General features: G+C 38.5%; 1 protein-coding gene across 1 annotated transcript in view; it reads left to right on the top strand.

The window, feature by feature from the left end:
- mrpl23 (mitochondrial ribosomal protein L23) overlaps nt 1–18,450 on the top strand; it is a 39,054-nt gene that overhangs the window by 1,994 nt on the left and 18,610 nt on the right. Inside the window, exons 3-4 of the mRNA XM_008411553.2 lie at nt 13,555–13,637; nt 15,924–15,997. Of these exons, the coding sequence (XP_008409775.1) occupies nt 13,555–13,637; nt 15,924–15,997 (157 nt within the window). The remainder of the gene's footprint in view (nt 1–13,554; nt 13,638–15,923; nt 15,998–18,450) is intronic.

Below are 18,450 nucleotides of genomic sequence, written 5' to 3' on the forward strand. Positions count from 1 at the left end.
TATGCTTGAATGTTATAATGTTAAACGTTTTGATGAAGTTTTGAGTCTACATATTATAGCCTCTTTAATTTGAAACATGAGTGATTATTGCCTTATTACTTACATTTATTGATTTATTTCACTGACACTGGTGTCCATTTGGCTAACATGCAAGCATTTTCAGGGTGACAGTTAAGGTGTTAAATAAAATGTGAATTTAACTGAACTGGCCACCAGATGGCATGATCGCATCAAGAATAGAAAACAAAGTCAAGAGTGAACTGTATGTACTGTACAAATCTTAAATATTTGAGCACAGCAGTTTCAGTGATGTCATTTGAAAGGCTCGTCTTGTACAAATCTTAAATATTTGAGCACAACAGTTGCAAGGCGAGTAATATAGGTGATGATTTTCAAAGTGCTTTTCTTTAGCGAGATTGTGGGAGTTTAGAGGAAGTTGTTGACAGCAAGATGTCAAACATCAATCACCACCAGGAGCCAATGCTAATACCTCTGAGAAAAAGAAAATGTTCTTGAACGTTCTCCAAATGTCATATCTAATGCAGTATGCTAAATGTTTTACCACAAGACTACTTCCAGGGTTTGGCATCATATTGCTCCTGTGATGAATTCGTGTAAACGTCCAACATATATAGTAATAAATGCATGCAGAGTTTTACTTTGATGGTTTTGGACAGTTCATATTCTGCGATGAAGCTCTTACGCATGCCCTTTCCAGTCATCCCAACTGCAGATGAGCAGATTTTTGGGTACGTCTGTGAGCCAAGGTTACTGAGGCTTGTAGTGTTCCTCAGGCGAAGAGAGGCCCAGAACCCATGCTAAGGAGAAAAATTGAAGTTTGCAGCAGATCGTCTATGTGTCTCTGGTGGGGTTTAGACCATAATCTGTTCATCCAGGTGCTTGGCCTCCCACTCTGATTTTTGCCTCCTCTCTGCCAAACTCCTAGGGTGCTTATGTAATTGTGTGTATGTGTGTGTGCGCACGTGCACCGTTGTCAGTGTGGGCGAGCCAGTTAGTGAGAATGGTGTGCGTCTCTGTGTACACATGCACAAAAGTGGGTAAGTGCAGGGTGCGTGTGTGTTTTGAAAAGGGTGTGTAATGTTATTTTTCCTTCCAGTCTTTGATGCCTGCGAGAGGTACACAGCTGATTGATACGCTGCTTGGGGCCTCATTGTGCGCTCAAAATGTTGTTATTTTTCTGTATTTATTCAAACATGTAGTATGAGTTCCCACGTTGAGAGTCGATGACACAAACTAAATATCACTCCCACTCCCAGCTTATTGATGAGTGAGTCAGGGAGGCAGTGAAAGCTGTTGTAGGCGTGGAAGCGTGAGTACACTCTTGAACTGAGCAGCTGTTAATGAGAGCTAGTGACGATTATATCATGAAGCCAGTTGGTACTATAAGGCAATCTTCATTTTAATGACACCCCGGGGTTGCAGTCCAAAGTATTCATAACCCCTTGAACTTCCGCACATTTTGCCACATTGCGTTGGCAAACTTCGATATGTTTTTTTTAATTTGGATTTTATCTGATGGTCCATCACAAAATGGTAATGGATTATGAAGTAGGATGAGAAAGAATACCTTTGGCTATTGAGAAACGATTGCTTGCTGGAGGGGTGGACTGTGTTGAGGTTTTAAAGTTTACCCAATCGCTAACGTTTGCCCGTGATGCATGCAATGTGCCACATTGATTGTGAAGGAAGGTGCTCTATGAAACTCACCAGAAATTGTATGCGCTGTAAACCACCATCCCCCGCTCTTGCTCCAAATCTAATTGCTCAATATTTGAAAGCGTGGCCAACAAAGACAGAATGGACTGAGTGACTTCCTCTGCTGCCATTGCCAAACGACCACTTAATTTATTTCTACAGTTAATTTTATTTCAAATAACAGTACCAATTTCAACATTAAACCCCATCTACATATGTTGTTTTTCTTTCTGAAGTTGAAGGAGTGTGACTCATGGACAGTCTCATGATTTCTCTGCTTTGGCCACTCAACATTTTTTTAATAGTTCATGATCTACATCTTGTTATTTCTGACCCCTACTTTGTACTGTGTAGACCTCCTCAGCTTATTTTGTTCAAAAATTTTTCTCATCTAATTGTCAAGTGCTATTGTTAGTTTCTGCGTCACCCTGATCTTTACTATTTTCTGCTTTCTTAAATACTATATATCTAAGACCAATCTCTCTTGTTTGAAACACCTGGGCAGTTTTTGTTTCCTTTCAATTCTGTTTCTGCCTGTGGGAGGGTAGCATTTGTTCATCTTTATGATTGTTCTCAAGCCTTTTGTGCACTGTAAGTATTTTCTCTCTGCTCTAGGACATCATCAAATTTCCAGGTTTACACCCACACATACACACACTCACACCCCTCTTGTAATCTCACCTGGCAGTGGCCTTAGGCCATCGGAGTTGAACACAATACATCACACAATGGCAATCGCCCACCATAAATGTTCCACTTAATCTCATTGTTGAAACCAGGTCATTGTTTAGGCTAATGATTTTTGAATACTGATTGCCTAAATCCACTCCCTCTGTATGAGTGTAACAAGCTTTACAGAACTGTCTTTATGTAAAAAGTTCAGTCGCCCCTGTATTTGGTGTTTTGCTGAATGATTATAAGACCCAAATACTGAACAATAAATGTAATCCTTCACACGCTGCTCTTTTACTCTAATCTTCTCAACTGTCTCTTCTCTCACCTGAAGTCTCAGGTTCCCCGATGGCTTTCCTCCAAACAATACCTATTATGATCTTGATACTTAGCGTTGAGCAACTTCTGCACATCTATTGTTCTCCGCTGATGGGAGGGTAAAAGTAGAGAGTGTGCATATCTCAACCCTTGCCTGACAAAGGGCAAACCAACAACGAGGAGCGGCTTTCTTTTGCCTTTCATCTGCGCTGAGCACAACTCTCCTGTTTCTTTTGCACCACTAAGCCACTTTGATACTATGCACATCATAAGTGCACATGTGCTGTGTGTAGCTTTGTTTATACAGTCTCATTGGAAAATTAGGTCACTCCATGTGGTTCTCAAACATCTTTGGAGAAAATTATTGTGAAAATTTACAATACAAAAGAAATGTATTATTGTAGCTAAGCAATTAAAGGAGAAGAGGGAAAGACAGCTGTCATACGTAACTAAAAAATCACAATGTGCAGTATTTTGCAGAATAAGGTGCGCCCTATTTAAACCTCAGGTATATAGTCTTTGGTGCTTCCGACTGGGCAAGGTGAAAACTTTTGCACTCTAAAGCTGCTTCTCTGTGGTCAAGTTTCACTCGAGCTGGTTAATATCTGGTTCAGGTTGGTTTGGAGTTTGTTCATTGGAGTCTATGCTGCTCTACTGTGGGTGTGAATATGGGTAGGAAAGTGGGAACTTGGGCACGCTGTGAATGCACGGGAGCTCTGGTCATTGCTCTAATGTTTTTTTTGCGGTGACACTCCACAATGGAGTGTGGAGTGTTGTGTTTTTTTATGGACTCACACATCTACTTCCGTTTTCTTACCGAAATTCATTGTTGGCTCAAGCATAAAAAAAATTTACAATAATTTAAATTAAGTGAATTTATTTAATTTTCTTTTGGGAACAATAAACTACTCGGGTTAGTTGCATAGTTTGCTCTACGTACAAATCTATCTGTATTGTAACAATTTCTCTTTTTTTTTATTTTTTATTTTTTATTTGCAACTTTTTTGGATTTAGGTAATGCAGTCAAAAGACATAAACCAATAGTCAAACATGAGAAGAAGATTCCAAACAAAGACTAAAATGCACATCACACCAAACTAATATTATGTAGATCCAGTGTTTCACACTGGGCGATGTAAAAAAAATAAAAATAAATAAATTCCACAGAACGTTGACCAAAGCTGCACCGTTTGTCTCTTCTTCATTGCGTACGCGGTCTTCAGAGAGAAATCACGGTCAACTGCTCCCGAGGTTGACTCATGTGCTCCTGCAGCTGCTCAAGGTTACACTGATGATTACGCTCCTCCACACTGCGGTGGTTGAGATGTTGCTTAGAGTTTTCAGTGACGTAAATCAAAAAAATGCAGTCTGCTGTCTATCGAAACAGTTGCGCGTAATACACGACGTGGTGTGGTCTGCGCTTCTCCTGTTAGAAAAAACTGAAAAGTCGTGCAGAACTGCGAAAGATCTGCTAATGGAGATTCATCCGGCTGGGACAGGCTGAAGATGAATGGTTTTAACCCGCTCCCGTGGATGAGCCGCTTGAGAAAAGACTGAAATTTGCCAGACAAACACCACGACTTCTTCAGTCATGTTTGGACAGATGAGTCTAAAACTGAGTTATTTATGCACCAAAACAGAATGCATGCTTGAGGGTTCTGTTTTGAGGTTCATTTCCACGAAATGAACCTACCAGATGTGAAGTGCGGAGATGAAGGTGGGCATATTTGACGTTGCCAGCTCACAATTATAAAATTCATCCAGAAAATACATTCTTTGGCTAACACAAGGTTAGTTTTTTAGTTTTTTTTTTCTTACCCGCACTTAAATCACATTCGTCAGAGATTAATTAAAACAAGTAGACAGTGGTGTGTCAAGATTTCTTAATAAAGAACTCATCGTTACTTTTTTCACATTTATATAATGTGTTAAGATAGGTAATATATTGAGACTCATGAGATAACATTTTGTATTTAAGCATCGTCTTGGTTTGGAAAAAGAGTCCTGGTTAAGTTTGTCCTGAGCTTGGCATGTATCAAATATCGTGATGGTATTTTCCATTAGTCTTATTGCACAATTGTTCTGTATTAGCTCACCTAAGAACAATTTAGTTTATGAATTCTGTCAACAAATTAATATCTGTGTCAACTTAAGCACTGTTTGGCTGTCACTTACTTGATAAACGGTTTTCTTGGGCAACATGAGCCTCATGGTATGAGATTCTTCCAGAATGCAGTAAGTGCCTGTCGTCTGCAGCTTTGCAACACCTCCATTTGTTACGATGTCCTCCTCCCTGTCTTTCCCAGGGAATTCTTATATTTCATTCACCAACCAGTAAAGCACTATAAAAAGCCTCAAAGTAGATTTAACCAAACTTGTATCAAACAAGGAGCCACATAAAAAGCCTTCCAGTGGTTTGCCAAGTCAACTTGCTAAAACGGGCAGCCTTTCTTAAAAGGAATCGTGGTAGCCACAAGAGTCATGAGGGTTTCTGAATCATCCCAGTGCCAAGGAAAGTTCATGTGGAAGTAAAGAAAGGAAAACATGACATGAGGAAACCTCCATTCCTTGTTTCATATTTTTGCTCAGTTCTTTAAAAAAAAAAATAAAAATAATAATTAATTATTCCTGAATAAAACAATCAACACAGAGCTCAAACCAGGACAATGGTCCAGGCCACTGCAAGAGTTTAATATTGGTCCATGTGTTGTTTTTGTCAGAGCAGTATTTGGTGCCAGGGGTTCAGTTCCTCTGTTTTGAGTTTGTGTACCTCAAATAATGACAGCAGTGTCAAATTAGTTGATTTAATTGAGTTATTGCAATGCTCAAGAGAGAACATCCAAGGACATGGTGTGTACGTGTTTTTTGTGAGCTATCAACTATTTAAATGAGAGCGTGCTTGTGCATGAGTTTTGTTGGGTTATTGTTTGTCTTAATAATTAATTTCAGGCTGTTTCTCCTGGTTTTACAGAGGTATTTTCTTAATGAAAAACTAGATTACATGAAAAACTTGTTTAATTTAGGGAAAGAGTTATGCTTGCTTGTTGGACAGGGATGAACGAAATAAAATTAGAATAATTTGACTTACCTAGCATGCTCTTATTAAGAGTTTGGATTAATTTATACCTCATGTTTGACTCTACTACCAACTAGGGTAATCACAGCTGTTACACATTGTGGGGGTCAACACTGTCCTCTATCAGTGCGGCATCGTGCTTCACCCTGTATACATAACTGCTGATGGCCAATCAAAGAGATTAAATATGTCGCGCAGAGTTATTAAATATTTTAGGAAGACTGCAACATTAACATGCTGTACATGATGTTATCAAACATGTACGTTACCGATATTAAGACAACCAGCAATGGGCACGGGCCAACTGTCTGAAAAGAAATATTGGCGTTGAAATAAATAATTGTAACCAAAAATATTAACACGGACTCTGAAATAAATATATTGAAAAGTTTTCCATTGGAAAAACATAAATAAAAATTGACGGTGAAAAAGATTAAACTCTAAATCAACTACAAGTTGTATTAAATGAAACTCTGAAACAACTGACTTACAGCCACGTTTTGACACAGTTTTATTTCCGCTGACGCTGTTTATCAGTTTCGATCTTGTGATTGTTTTTGGCATCCTTGGGTGAGCTTGAGGACGGTCTTCAGAGCCTTGCATCACATACAAACATATGGAGACCAACTCTATGCTACCAATGATTCAGTGGTTTAGTCCAATTGGATAGCAGACAATGAGATTACTTATCTGCATTTTAGAGTATTCAGCTTAAGTGGAAGTAACCATTGTATTTCTTTTAGCTGGAGAAAGACTATAGCTTACATGTGTGTGGACAGGATGTGTAATTATCGCAAACTACTTTTTTGTAGCATGTGAGCAAAGTAGAAAAAGTGAGCTTCTTGCCAAAAACGTTGCTTGCTAATAGACCTAGAAATGCTTATGGTTCCACTATTGCTCACAATTTTTTTAATTCTTCTGTTTGAGCTTATTATGAGAGGGGCTTTGACATAAATAGAATATGCTTGGGCAGTTTTTTAGGATGCTGACAATAATTATCAGCTTTAAATGTCAACATGCTCAGTCAACTCAGGCTGCCATGCATAATAATCTTTTAAAAAAAAAAACATGGGATACAGCTTGCCACTGCTTGTGGGTTCATCAGATTTACATGCTGCTTCATATTTGTACTCTCATTTGACCAGTGTTGGGCGCTAAGTTGATCACACTAAAGGGGTCTGGCATTCACATAGTCACACCTCAGAGTGAGCTCATCGTTTTCAAGATATGAATCACCGTGCTGACCAATAATTCCACCCAAATGAAGGTAGACACCAGATCATCATTGTTTCACACAATATTTATTCGACTGCCCACTCACCATCTGCCAAACCAATTGTGTTGTTGCTAACTGTATGAAAGGGTTTACATCAGTTTGCCTCCTCTGTGTCTTCAAATGGGTTATTTTAGGTCAAACTTGCAGTTTAAAAGGGAATTCCTATGCAAACTTGAAATGTATAGAATTTTTTTTTACCATTATCAAAGTCTAAAGTAAAAAAAGTAAAAAAAAAACCATTTTCTTGTTGCCTTTAGTTCTAGAGAAAGAATCGTGCAGGTCTTACATTGATTAATATGCAGTTGATATGTTTTAGTTTTGATTAGCCACACTAACCCTTGATTTGAATATTTCAGCCATCAATGATTTGACCTTCGACTTACTGACTGAATCCACACAAATTTATTAAAGACTAAAACCAAGTCTAAGGCTGCAGTTCTAGGGGGTTCCAAGAAAGATATCAAAAAAGGATTCAAAGTTCATAAATGGGTTTTTAAATGAGGTTCCTTCATGATGGGACACTCCAGTCCTGATTTGGCGAGTTCAAAAGTGTGTTCAGGTCATAATTAGCAGTAACATGGCCCCTGTACCACACTCTTAAGTTTTACCATTTTGATTCTTATAAATGTATTTTGAAACTACTGAATATGGCAAATACTTCTACTCTGTTGTTCAGAATGTTATAAAAATTACAGGGAAAAAATCTAGACGGTGTAGTCTGAAAAAATATTGGAATCTTGAAATGAAAAGTATGCAGTTGTATTGTTTGCTAATTACTGTTAAAGGCAAGAAAAGCAAAAAAAGAAGCTTTTTTTGTGCATTTTGTCCAAACATATACTACTGCAAAGGCACTTATGGATAAAATTATTATGCAGTACTTGTTGGCAACAGTGCATCACTGAATGTCATTTAAAACTAACCAGAGCTGCCCCTGCCCTCTGTTTCACTTCTGAGTTTCTAACTGTGGCCTTTCACCTACTTCTCTCGTGCTTTTGGAGCACAGGTGTACATGAACCACATTAAACTGTTGTAAATGATACTCATAATCCTCTCGGGTTAGCGTGAGTTAGCACACATTTAAAAATAGGAAATATCTAAGAGCATGTAGATTAATGCTGATGAAGGGTTGCATTGAAAGCAGCTGATAGAGATGTATGATCTAATCTGTAAATTGACATACTGACTGTGTTTAAGCAACTGTTTTAGTGAGGTGGATTCCAAGTTGTTTTTCTTTTCCTTTGTGCACACAGTCATAAATATCTCCCATTTACACTTTTTCTCAAATGACAAAACAGAATAAGTTTAAAAAAAAGATTTTTGTCATCAAGTCCAGTGTTCTCAGCCTAAGCTTGCTTGGCAACAACAGACCAAAATTGAACCTTATCACTGGTTTGCGTCACCTGATTCCCTTCTAGGTTTTGTGCTTGGAGTTCTTTCATCGTCTCAGTCGAGGAATCTTTCTAGCATTTGTGTTTGCTTATAAATATATACCAGTTGGTATGGAACGATGCCTTCGGCCTCAGCAGTTGCTCGAGACTGGTTTTTATTCTTAAGAGGCAGAAGTGTGAAATGTTAGCTTATGGAGTCGGGTGGATGTTTATACTGGGACGATGATCAGATGTTGCCTGCATCATTTTTAGGGACACCACACCCTTTGTCTAAGTTTAGCCTTGTTTATGTACAGTTGCAACTGGACATTTTCTCCTCAACTTTCAGCCCAGGGCTTTTTCCAGACTGTATTCCAGTTTGTAGCCAAGATGGGAGGCTTAAATTGATTGAGGTTTGTGAGGAAAAAGGTTTTCTGATACAACATTGCCTGTTGTAATCATATACACGAATTAGAATACATATTAGCAATGAGCAATATGGACTTGAAGTTTTATCATGATAATTTGCGGTATTTCTTGCAATGAGGATGAAGAGGAACATAAAGAGCTTTTAAAAAAAAAACATTAATAATTTGTCATTGCCAACAGCCAGTCTTGCAAACCAAATGTTGGTGAAAAATAAAGTCCAAAAATAATGTACTTTTTTAATTTAGTTAGATTGCGCATAAAGATGCAACCTTGTAAGCCTGCAGATCAGAAGTTGAACAACGGCTAGTTAACTGATGTCGAGGAAATGCACCCAGACTCTCTTGTCATTGTTCTTGGCGATTTTTACAGTGCAAATCTTTCCAATGTACTTCCAAAATACAGATAGCACATATTGTACACCTACAGCGATTTATAAACACACTGGACTACTGCAACACAGCTCTGAAAGATGCATATCAGATTGTCACCACGGCCACACGCAGTGGTCTCCGAAGGCGCGTCTTCGTATTTTTGTACTTTTCTAAGGTATTTAATTTCTTCTTTGTGGCTTTGGTTTCTGATGATTACATTGAGCTGTTGAGGTGATTTTATGCACTTGATTGTTTGAATAAAATTCTGGTTGATTGTGAAGTTGAACAGTGACTGTTGTCTTTGTGGTTTCACTTTTACACACGACATTAATGGACCTGGAGAGACGAGCAACAGGTAGAAATATCTCATTTCCCAACAGTGTCCATAGAGACAGGAAGTGGCTCATCTGGTCCACAGGTGCTGTCAGAACCACCTGTACTCAACTCGCTTAAGCCTGTATGACCATTGATTTCCATTAAACTCCTTTCTCAACAACACATCAACTACTGTGCCTCCCTTATGGTTCACAGGAGCTATCCCTTCTTGGGTGCTGAGATATTTCTGAGACATAGACACTGTTCAGAAATAGGCCCAGCAGAGACTTCCACTTCTTGTGACAAAACATACAACCCGCCACAGGAGCTGCTAGTCTTTTACACTTATACATCGTTATTCAGTCTGTCCTGTGATCATCCATCACTGTGGTTTGGCTCATCCACAAAATGGGACAGGTCCAAATTGCAGTGAACAATTAGGTCTACAGAGAGGATCATTGAGGCTGATCTTCCCTCCATCCAGGAGTTGTAAAGGTCTAGGGTTAGGAAAAGCTAAAATCTCTGCGCCCAAAGTCAATTTCCTTGCTTGTGTTCACAAACTTGGCGAACAAACATGATTCTGATGACTTATTCCGATCATAGTAACTATTTTAGCCAAAACACAATAAACTATATGCTACTGTTAATTCCCAGGGAAATAACATTAATTTGTGCTTTCTAAGTGCATGTACACTGATTAAACAAACTTGAGTTTTACTGAAACAGTGACTGGAACAACTTTCATATTTTATTTCAGCAATCTTCAGTCAGTATTTCTGAGTACTACAGAAGGTTTCTCAGCTAAAAGGGGCTTTAAATTAGTTCTTATCTAAATTGACTATTAAGATAAATGTGTTCATCTTGTGCCAAATTTGGTGATGAAAATGGGGGAAAAAAATGTTGCATCTTTTCTAACAAAATACTACGTAGACTTTCTCTTTGACCACAACTATGATGTGCTGTTCTAAAATTCAACTTTTACTACGTTTAACTGACGATCTCGGGGCCTCTTAGTTTGTTTTTATAACTCCTTGGTCTTGTCATCACAGGGAATAATTTTTAACACTACGACTACATACCTGAATGTTTGGGGTAGTTGTCTTACTGTATATGGGTTTAATGTAACCTTCTATATACATTAGGAGGGAACAGAATGCTTTGAAATCTGCCTGGAAATCATCATCTGTTAACAGCTAGTTTTGATTTACATCTGGACATTTAGTCCATTTCAAGGAAAACACAAATGTATGAGTTCCATGTATCATCTTTCTCATGTCTGCTTTCATTTCAATTCATGCTTTTTCTTACATTGGCTAAAACTTTATATTTTACAGACAGTAAAGAAAGGCATTCCCAACCTGGAGGAAGTTTCTTGCTTGTAAAAAATATGTTGATGTCTGCAAATAGTTTTGTTTATATGTTGAGAATAAATGCTTTTAGCTTTGCTCTCCAAGGGAGGAGGGGGGGAGGGATCATATTTTCCCCTTCTTTCTTTGAGAGAAGATGCAAAGCTTTTTCCAAAAAATCTTGTTAGCTGGCAGCTATTTAAGATGATGTTTCTTGATGTTTTTTTTTTTCTCAGTTCCTGAGCTATGTCAAGTACCTATTCATTAACTACAAGCATAGTAAAAGACATGACTGTGCCAAGACCTCATGTATACCATCTGTTGGTTTGTGGTGGCTGGATATCTGAAGTGTTAAAAGCACTGCTTATTTAGAAAACGTTCTTCTCATTAATCAGGATCAGTGTTCGTCCTGCTAATGATCCACATGAGACTCAACAGACCTCAAGCTACTTCCCTCTCCTCCAGTTCCCCGACCCTGCTTTCTAGGAAAACCCACCTCTCTAAGCAATTACTCTTTCCAGCTCTCATGGACTCAAGTACCCCTGGTCACTCCGCTCTGCTTTGCTTCCCTCTGGCACACTCTCTGTGAGACGGTGGTTATTGGGAGAGGTGGGTGCAAATGGAGCAGAAAGGCTCATCTGCGTGTTACATCTTGGGATCCTTCGTTCTAAATTGGCATAGTGGGAAAAAAAAGGTTCAGTGAGTGCTCTCCTGCAAGCATCTGCATATGCACCCTAAAAAGACAAAACATTATAACCATCCACCTTCTATTTAGAAGATTTTGTGAATTTGGGCACAATAAAATTGACGCTGTTTATTGATAAGTTTTACAGACTTCAGCTTTTATAATTGTATCTGTAAGCAGAGTATACTGATTTTAAGGCATCATGTTTAATTTAATGAAACTTTGAAAATGTTGAGATTACTGGAGTTGGTTATGAACAAAATCAAGCACATCCAACTTAATTGTTTGAGGGGGAAAAAACCCATTTGTGATGTTTATTACCAAATGAAGTTGAAGTTGTATCATGCAAAGCTCCTGTTCTGTCACCAGTGGATGACTGAGGCTCAGTTGGAGTTGTAGTTGTTTTGCTATCAAAAAATTGTGGATTGATTTCCAGTTTTTTCCCTTTTGCAAGGCACTCAACCTCAAGTTGTTTGTTAGTCTTTATCAGTGTATGAATGTGTGCAATAGGTTAGATTTCAGAGTAAAGTACTTTGAGAAGTTAATGTGATTAGTACTCGATATATTTGCTATATAAATTCATAACATTTCCAATTTACAAGGTCTGGTATGCTACTTTTAGTTGTTGGGGATGATTAGTGGACTGAAAACACTAACAGTGCTGATTAGCCACTTAGTACAAGAGCATCTCTGCACCACAGCCAAAGAGTTGACCATTTGCAATATAGTTTATGGTGAATATATTTTGTTAAGGTGCATCTTTTTTGCTTCAGGATGTCGACAGAACAACTGTAACTGATTTTATTTTTATGTTTTTACTTTCTATATATTTCTAGTTCAAATGTTGCTGTTTGCACAGATTTTCTAACTAAAAGCATAAAAAAAATCTAAGTGAGAGCTGGGAAGTTCTTTTGTATCTTTCAAAAACACCCACAGTTGTCTCAAATCATCGTTAACGCAGAGATCTTAATTAACAACTCATTCATTATGAAATGAAAGAAAGCCCTTGTATTGTAGGAAGTAAGGGAAATGATTGTGAATTTATGTAATCAAATATGGAAACATGTAATCATTTTAAAGCCGAGCCTACCTTTTTCCGTACTCTCAAAATGCAAACATCGTCTTTCTACTTTACTGCGAGCTTTGCCAAAGTTGAACTTATTATGGAGGAACAGCAATTGTTAGTTACAGCATGGAAACAAATATTACATCACTCTTTGGTACAAAGAGTCTTTGTATTCACAGATGGGATTTTCCTCAGGCAGATCTTTGCTTCATCTTATATTGTTACTAAATACTCAAGGTGTCGAGCTGTTTGCTTTACAAACAGCGAAAATTACCGTGTCCTACACTGTCAAAGAAACATATGAGATGATAGAGGACACCACATCCGAGGCTCTCTTGTCAGACCACAGCGTCGCTATTAAGCACTTTGTCTGACGCATTTGAGAAGGGCTTTCTACTGGGCTAATTCAATTGACTAGATTGATTAGCAGTTAAAAGCCTTTCTTCCTCTGGGCAGAGGAATCTGTTCCCAGTGCTACCCAGTGGGCTACCTTGAGCTAGGCCAGCCCGCCAGATCAGTTGGTGCCAGGTCCACTTCCTGTGTAGAATTTCACTGGGCACGATCAATACTCCTAGACAGTTAATTGGATGAACACTGACACTCACATTTCTCCTCTCCCCACTTTATGGTCCATTCAGCAGGAGCTGAATGGGTTTTCACATGAGTGTCCTGTCCCTTTACAGCACATGATATAACTGCAGAGATTATTGTAATGCAGTTTGGAAATGGGCTACATTATTCCTATATTAAGGTCGATTAAGAGAATGCTGCGTTATACGATGAAATGTCGTACCTGAATGTGAATCCGCAGCACATATGTATTGAGATGGCTCTTCGTGGCACATAAATTGTGATACTGCTGACATCTTATGACCTTTGCTTTGATCTGTTTTCTCTTTCCTGTTTGTTCTGAACAGCATGACCAAGTACGACGTGAAGAACTACTTGGAGAAGATCTATAACGTCCCCGTTGGAGTAATTCGCACCAGGATACAATTTGGTGAGGTTTCCTAGCTATTTGAACAAAAACTTATTGTCTGCCAAATACTCTACTAAACTTTAAAGCTAATCATAAATAGAAAGAACAATCAATTTATATATCTTGAGAACAATTTAGAATATTTAGAAATTGAATGAGCCTGCTTTCTCTAGTAATTTGTCAGAATAATGAATTTGAAAATCAGCTGTTGCATTTTGAGCCATCCCACTTTTCTTAAAAAATGTTTAATCGAGTTGAAATCTTTTTTTTTTCCACTTAGGGCTTGCAAGGTTTACAGAAAAAGTGTTTTGGGAAGCATAAAGTCAAATCGATTCTGTTTAAAAGACATTTAACTGTGATTAGCAGTTTCATCTTATGTGCACAATTTTCTATTGAAATGCAGCCGCAGGAGTGTTTTTCAGCGGCCAATTGTGGTATTGGTTCTCATGCCTGGTCCTCCTTTTTCTGTGCACACACACAGCTGCTTATCTGACAATCTGCTGTTGCAGCACTCTGGCCTCCAGCTGTTCCAGAACACACCATGCTTCCTCCAGACATGCACATACAGTTCACAGTCTACCTAACTTAAGGATCCTCTATTAGGAGCGTTGATTATCTCTTTGCCAAAAATTTCTACGCAAAAAAGATTAGTGGTATTTTACCGCATTAACAATGCTTTCTAACATCTTTGTTTTTATTTAAGGAAGAAAAATGCAGCCAAGTATTTTTTACAGACTCATTTGGTTGCTCCATACAGAGAGCAAACAAATTAAAAAGCTGTTTGCTTTCTTTCTTTTTTTTTTGTTCCTAAGCTTCTACTGTCTACCTGTGAAGGAGGTAGAGATTGGTCAGTCAAGCCAGTCAGACCAAGAAGGTATCATGGGGAGAGAGGCGCCTAGCATATAGAGTGGAGAAGCAATTAACACTGTTTATTAGGATTGTGTCAGAGGCTACAGGAGGAAAGAATGCTCCTTGTTGTAGTGAGTTCAAGGAAAGCAGCGAGTCTTCAAGGGATGAAGTGGCATGGAGAACAAAGGGCAGCTGAAGGCCACTGGTATTCCCGAGGTGCGTCAGAGAAGGTATCCCTGTCTGCGTCAGGGGTTCCACTCCATTGGCAGTGTAAAGACGGGACTGGACCAAGAAGAGCGAGGGGCGCAAGCAACTCTTTCTTCCCTCTTGTGCGGCAGGGGTATTTTGGAAGGTGTTACCATGGCTACCTCTCCAGTCTGGGATTTGTAACGTGATAGCTGGTTGCCAGACCGCAATCTCAATGTGGGAGAAGTTGTGCTTGCGTTTGCGAGTGTTCTGTGAAAGCTCTGTCTGTGTGTCTTTTTTGTTAGAAAAAACCTTCAAGAGGCGAAATACCTCGTTTGGTGTCTTTTCAAGGTGTGCAGTTATGTTTTCGATTTGTCATAATATTGCCGTACAAGAGTTATAGTAGTAGTTTCCTTTTGGTTTTCCTCAGCAACCTGAACACATACACGAATGTGCAAACACACATTGGCACATACACTTGGTTACCTCTGTGTCCCACCCACACAGGGGCCTCCATTTAAGCATGGTGGTGTGGAGGGGGTGTTTTACAACCCTGCTTAGGGCTTTCCCTGAGCTGTGCGCTGCCTAGCTAGTGATTACTAGCTATATATTGTGTGTGTTTTTGTGTGTGTGGCACAAAGCGCACACAGGCACACACTTATGTACAAATGAGTCATTACAGGGGAATGTTTCCCTTGTTTTTCATGTCATAAACCGTTCCCATGGCAGTGGCAGTTACTCCATGGGCCTGTGGACTTGACCACCAGGGTCTTATTGAGATTTGCATCTCAAGGAGGGAGAATCTATTTGATAATTTGCCATTGTCTTTCACTGACGGTACCATTTGTCAAATTCACACCTGTGTGAAATCCCTTGAAGTTGTAGGAATTAATTGATCTCAGTTTGACTAAATGCTCCCCCACTCCCACAAGTGTACACATTTGCTACACTGAGCAGCTCAGCATGTCCCCTGTTTTCTAGACTTGAAGGTATTTGAAAGGTGAGACAGAAGAGGTTGATAAAGAGCGTAATCTATGCTGCGCTCTCAATGGGATGGAGCATTGTCAGGCATTTACACCAACAGGGAAATTAAACACATCCATTCTCCTCAAAACATTTCAAAGCATGCGATTTTAAACTGTTGAAGTGAAAAATRCACTGAATATCTTTTTTTTCTTTTTGTAAAGCTCCTCACAGTTATCAATAAGTAGTGTCACAATAAGATTGGCACACATTTTGCATTTAAAAACCATTTTGCTTTGTGTTTTTCAGGGTCCAACAAGAAGAGGAATCACCTCAACCAGAAGGTCAAGAAGCCAGATTATAAAGTGGCCTACGTTCAGCTGGTGAGAACTCATGTTAACATTATGCCTTTCAAAAGTATTCACTCYTGCAAGTGTTTTATTGCATGTCATCATATGGATGTAAATGAATACATGTTTCTTAATTTTTTTTTTTTTTTGCAACTAAAAATTTGACATGTGGGRTGCTTTTGTAGTAAGCCTCTTCTGTTCTGATACCCTTAAATATGATCCAGTGCAACTGAATCTGAGAAATGTAGTTGATTAGATTGTCAATGTTGACTGACTATAATTAGTCACATTGGCTAAAGCTCTAATAGGCTTCCTTAATCTGTTATCTCAGTTAATTGGTACTATGACAAAATAYCAAACTGAATTGCATTTTCATTTGTCATCAGGTTAATGAAGCCAAAGCAGCTTAGGGTGAATGGTGCTAAACTTGCATTTTATCTGCTTTTTCTCTGGTTAGTGTTTTGYGTAAGCAGGATTATTTTACTAACTCCTGTGAAGTACACAGTGGGAGGCAGAGACTTCACCACATTAACAACCAGTACGCCCTCCTTTTTTTTATTTTTTTATTTTTTTTAAAGTTATAAATCATTTACACTGCTGTGAAAAAAGTATTTCAGAAAGCTGCCAGGGGGGCACCGACATGTTTCTTATCACCAACAAGGAGGACAGATGATCAAAATTCTGTTTCTTATTTTTAAGACATTTAATTTATTAAAGAAAATAAATCTAGCCTAACCAACTTGGCCATTAGTGAAAAAGTACTTACTGCCTGTGCCACATTTGGTGCTAATAAATGCCATCAAGCATTTGCAATAACTGGATTTTTAAACATTGATATGGAGTAATTTGCCCCCCCCTCTTCTCTGTTATGTGGGAAAAAGCCACACTGTAGTGTTTTTGACCATATTTAAGGTCATGCCACAGCGTCTCTGTCAGTTAAACCGAGAGCTTGACTTTGTCACGTCCATTTATACTTCAGCTAGCTTTTTAAGCCATTCAAAGCTCCACAGGAGCGCTTGCTGCTGGATTTTATCCTGCTAAAGCAAGATCTTGCAGGATCAGGAAACCCCTGGTTCAGAGAGTCTTGACGACTTTTGATCTCTTCAATGGGAGAAATCTTCCCTGAACTTTGTTTGAAGTGAGGCTCGTAATTCCAGCCTCCATGGCAGATCAACATCAAAACACCCATGATAAGTTGCCTGTCCAAGTCAAAGGTCCGAAACCTTATGACGACAGCGTGCGCAGCAAGTCCCCTTGAGACATTTTGTTACGCACAAGCGGGTAAGAAATACAGGTTATGAGAACCAGGAGGCAGTTGTGTGCGTTCATAAGAGTAATCGTTTAATTTCATTGTTTATATGTAGTTCCAGGGACCACAGTCAGTGATTTTTATCACTGCAGAGAAAAAAAAAGTTGCATGTATTTCTCTGCTTAATGTGGTGGCACAATTTGCATTCTTGGTTCAGCTTGTTGGAGCCGAACATTAAATTCAATGTGCTGTTATCATTTTTAAAATTGACGCACAACGATTGTAACTGGATTGTTTTGACCCCATCTGTCAAAATGACGGGCAGTAAAAAAAAGTCTACCACAACCTCTGCTTCTGGCTTCCTCTGTGGTTCTCTGAAGTTCAAAAGCTTTAAAAATGACTTGAAAACCATTTTTAGATTGATGAATGTTAATGACTTTGTTTCCCATCTGTCCTTTGATTTCTTTTTAATGGCATGTTTAAACTACTTCATGTTATTACACAGTTATTTCTTAAATTTACAGTTCTTGCATTAATCAGACACGGACTGGCAAATTAAAATGAACCCAGACTTTGAAAATATATAAGCACATCCATTATTTAATAAGAGAAATCATGGCTTTTTTTTGTGTTGTCAGTTTAGATGGATATTTTCCTTAATGAACTCAACGTTTAGAATCTACATTTTGTATTTAGTCGTGTTATCTTTGACATTAAAATCGGTTTGGAGTGACAGAAAAGGGAAAACAAAACTGTCAAATGCCGTTAAATGTTTTTGTGGGAAAAACCTGCCGGGGAAAGAGATGAGATGGTCAGTGGTYGTCAATTCTTACAGGCTTAATTGGGCAGTTGTTGTTGTGGAAGGTGAGTTTTGACTTGCTTTTCATTAAATACACTCGTACAATTTGCACAAAACCATTTTTATTTTGCATGTTTCTCTTTAGTGGCTTATGCACTCTATCTGCCCTTCTGAGTTCTCACAGAGCCTAAGGTGGTTTTCTTTTCTTTCTTTTACTTTTACTGTAAATATGGAGATGGTATTATGTGGCGTACTTCTTCCGCTGAGGTTTGTTCGTTGTGCCACAAATTAATTGTACAAAAATGATGCCATTTTATGGCAGTATATCAGTTTAGATTAAATTCAGGGAGTTTGAGGTTTGCCAATTTTTAAGAATGCTTTAACTCCAACCYCACAAAATAATTTTTCAACTGCTCCTGATACTTACATGAAACACAA

The sequence above is a fragment of the Poecilia reticulata genome, linkage group LG6 (assembly GCF_000633615.1).
Source record: "Poecilia reticulata strain Guanapo linkage group LG6, Guppy_female_1.0+MT, whole genome shotgun sequence".
NCBI lineage: Eukaryota > Metazoa > Chordata > Actinopteri > Cyprinodontiformes > Poeciliidae > Poecilia > Poecilia reticulata.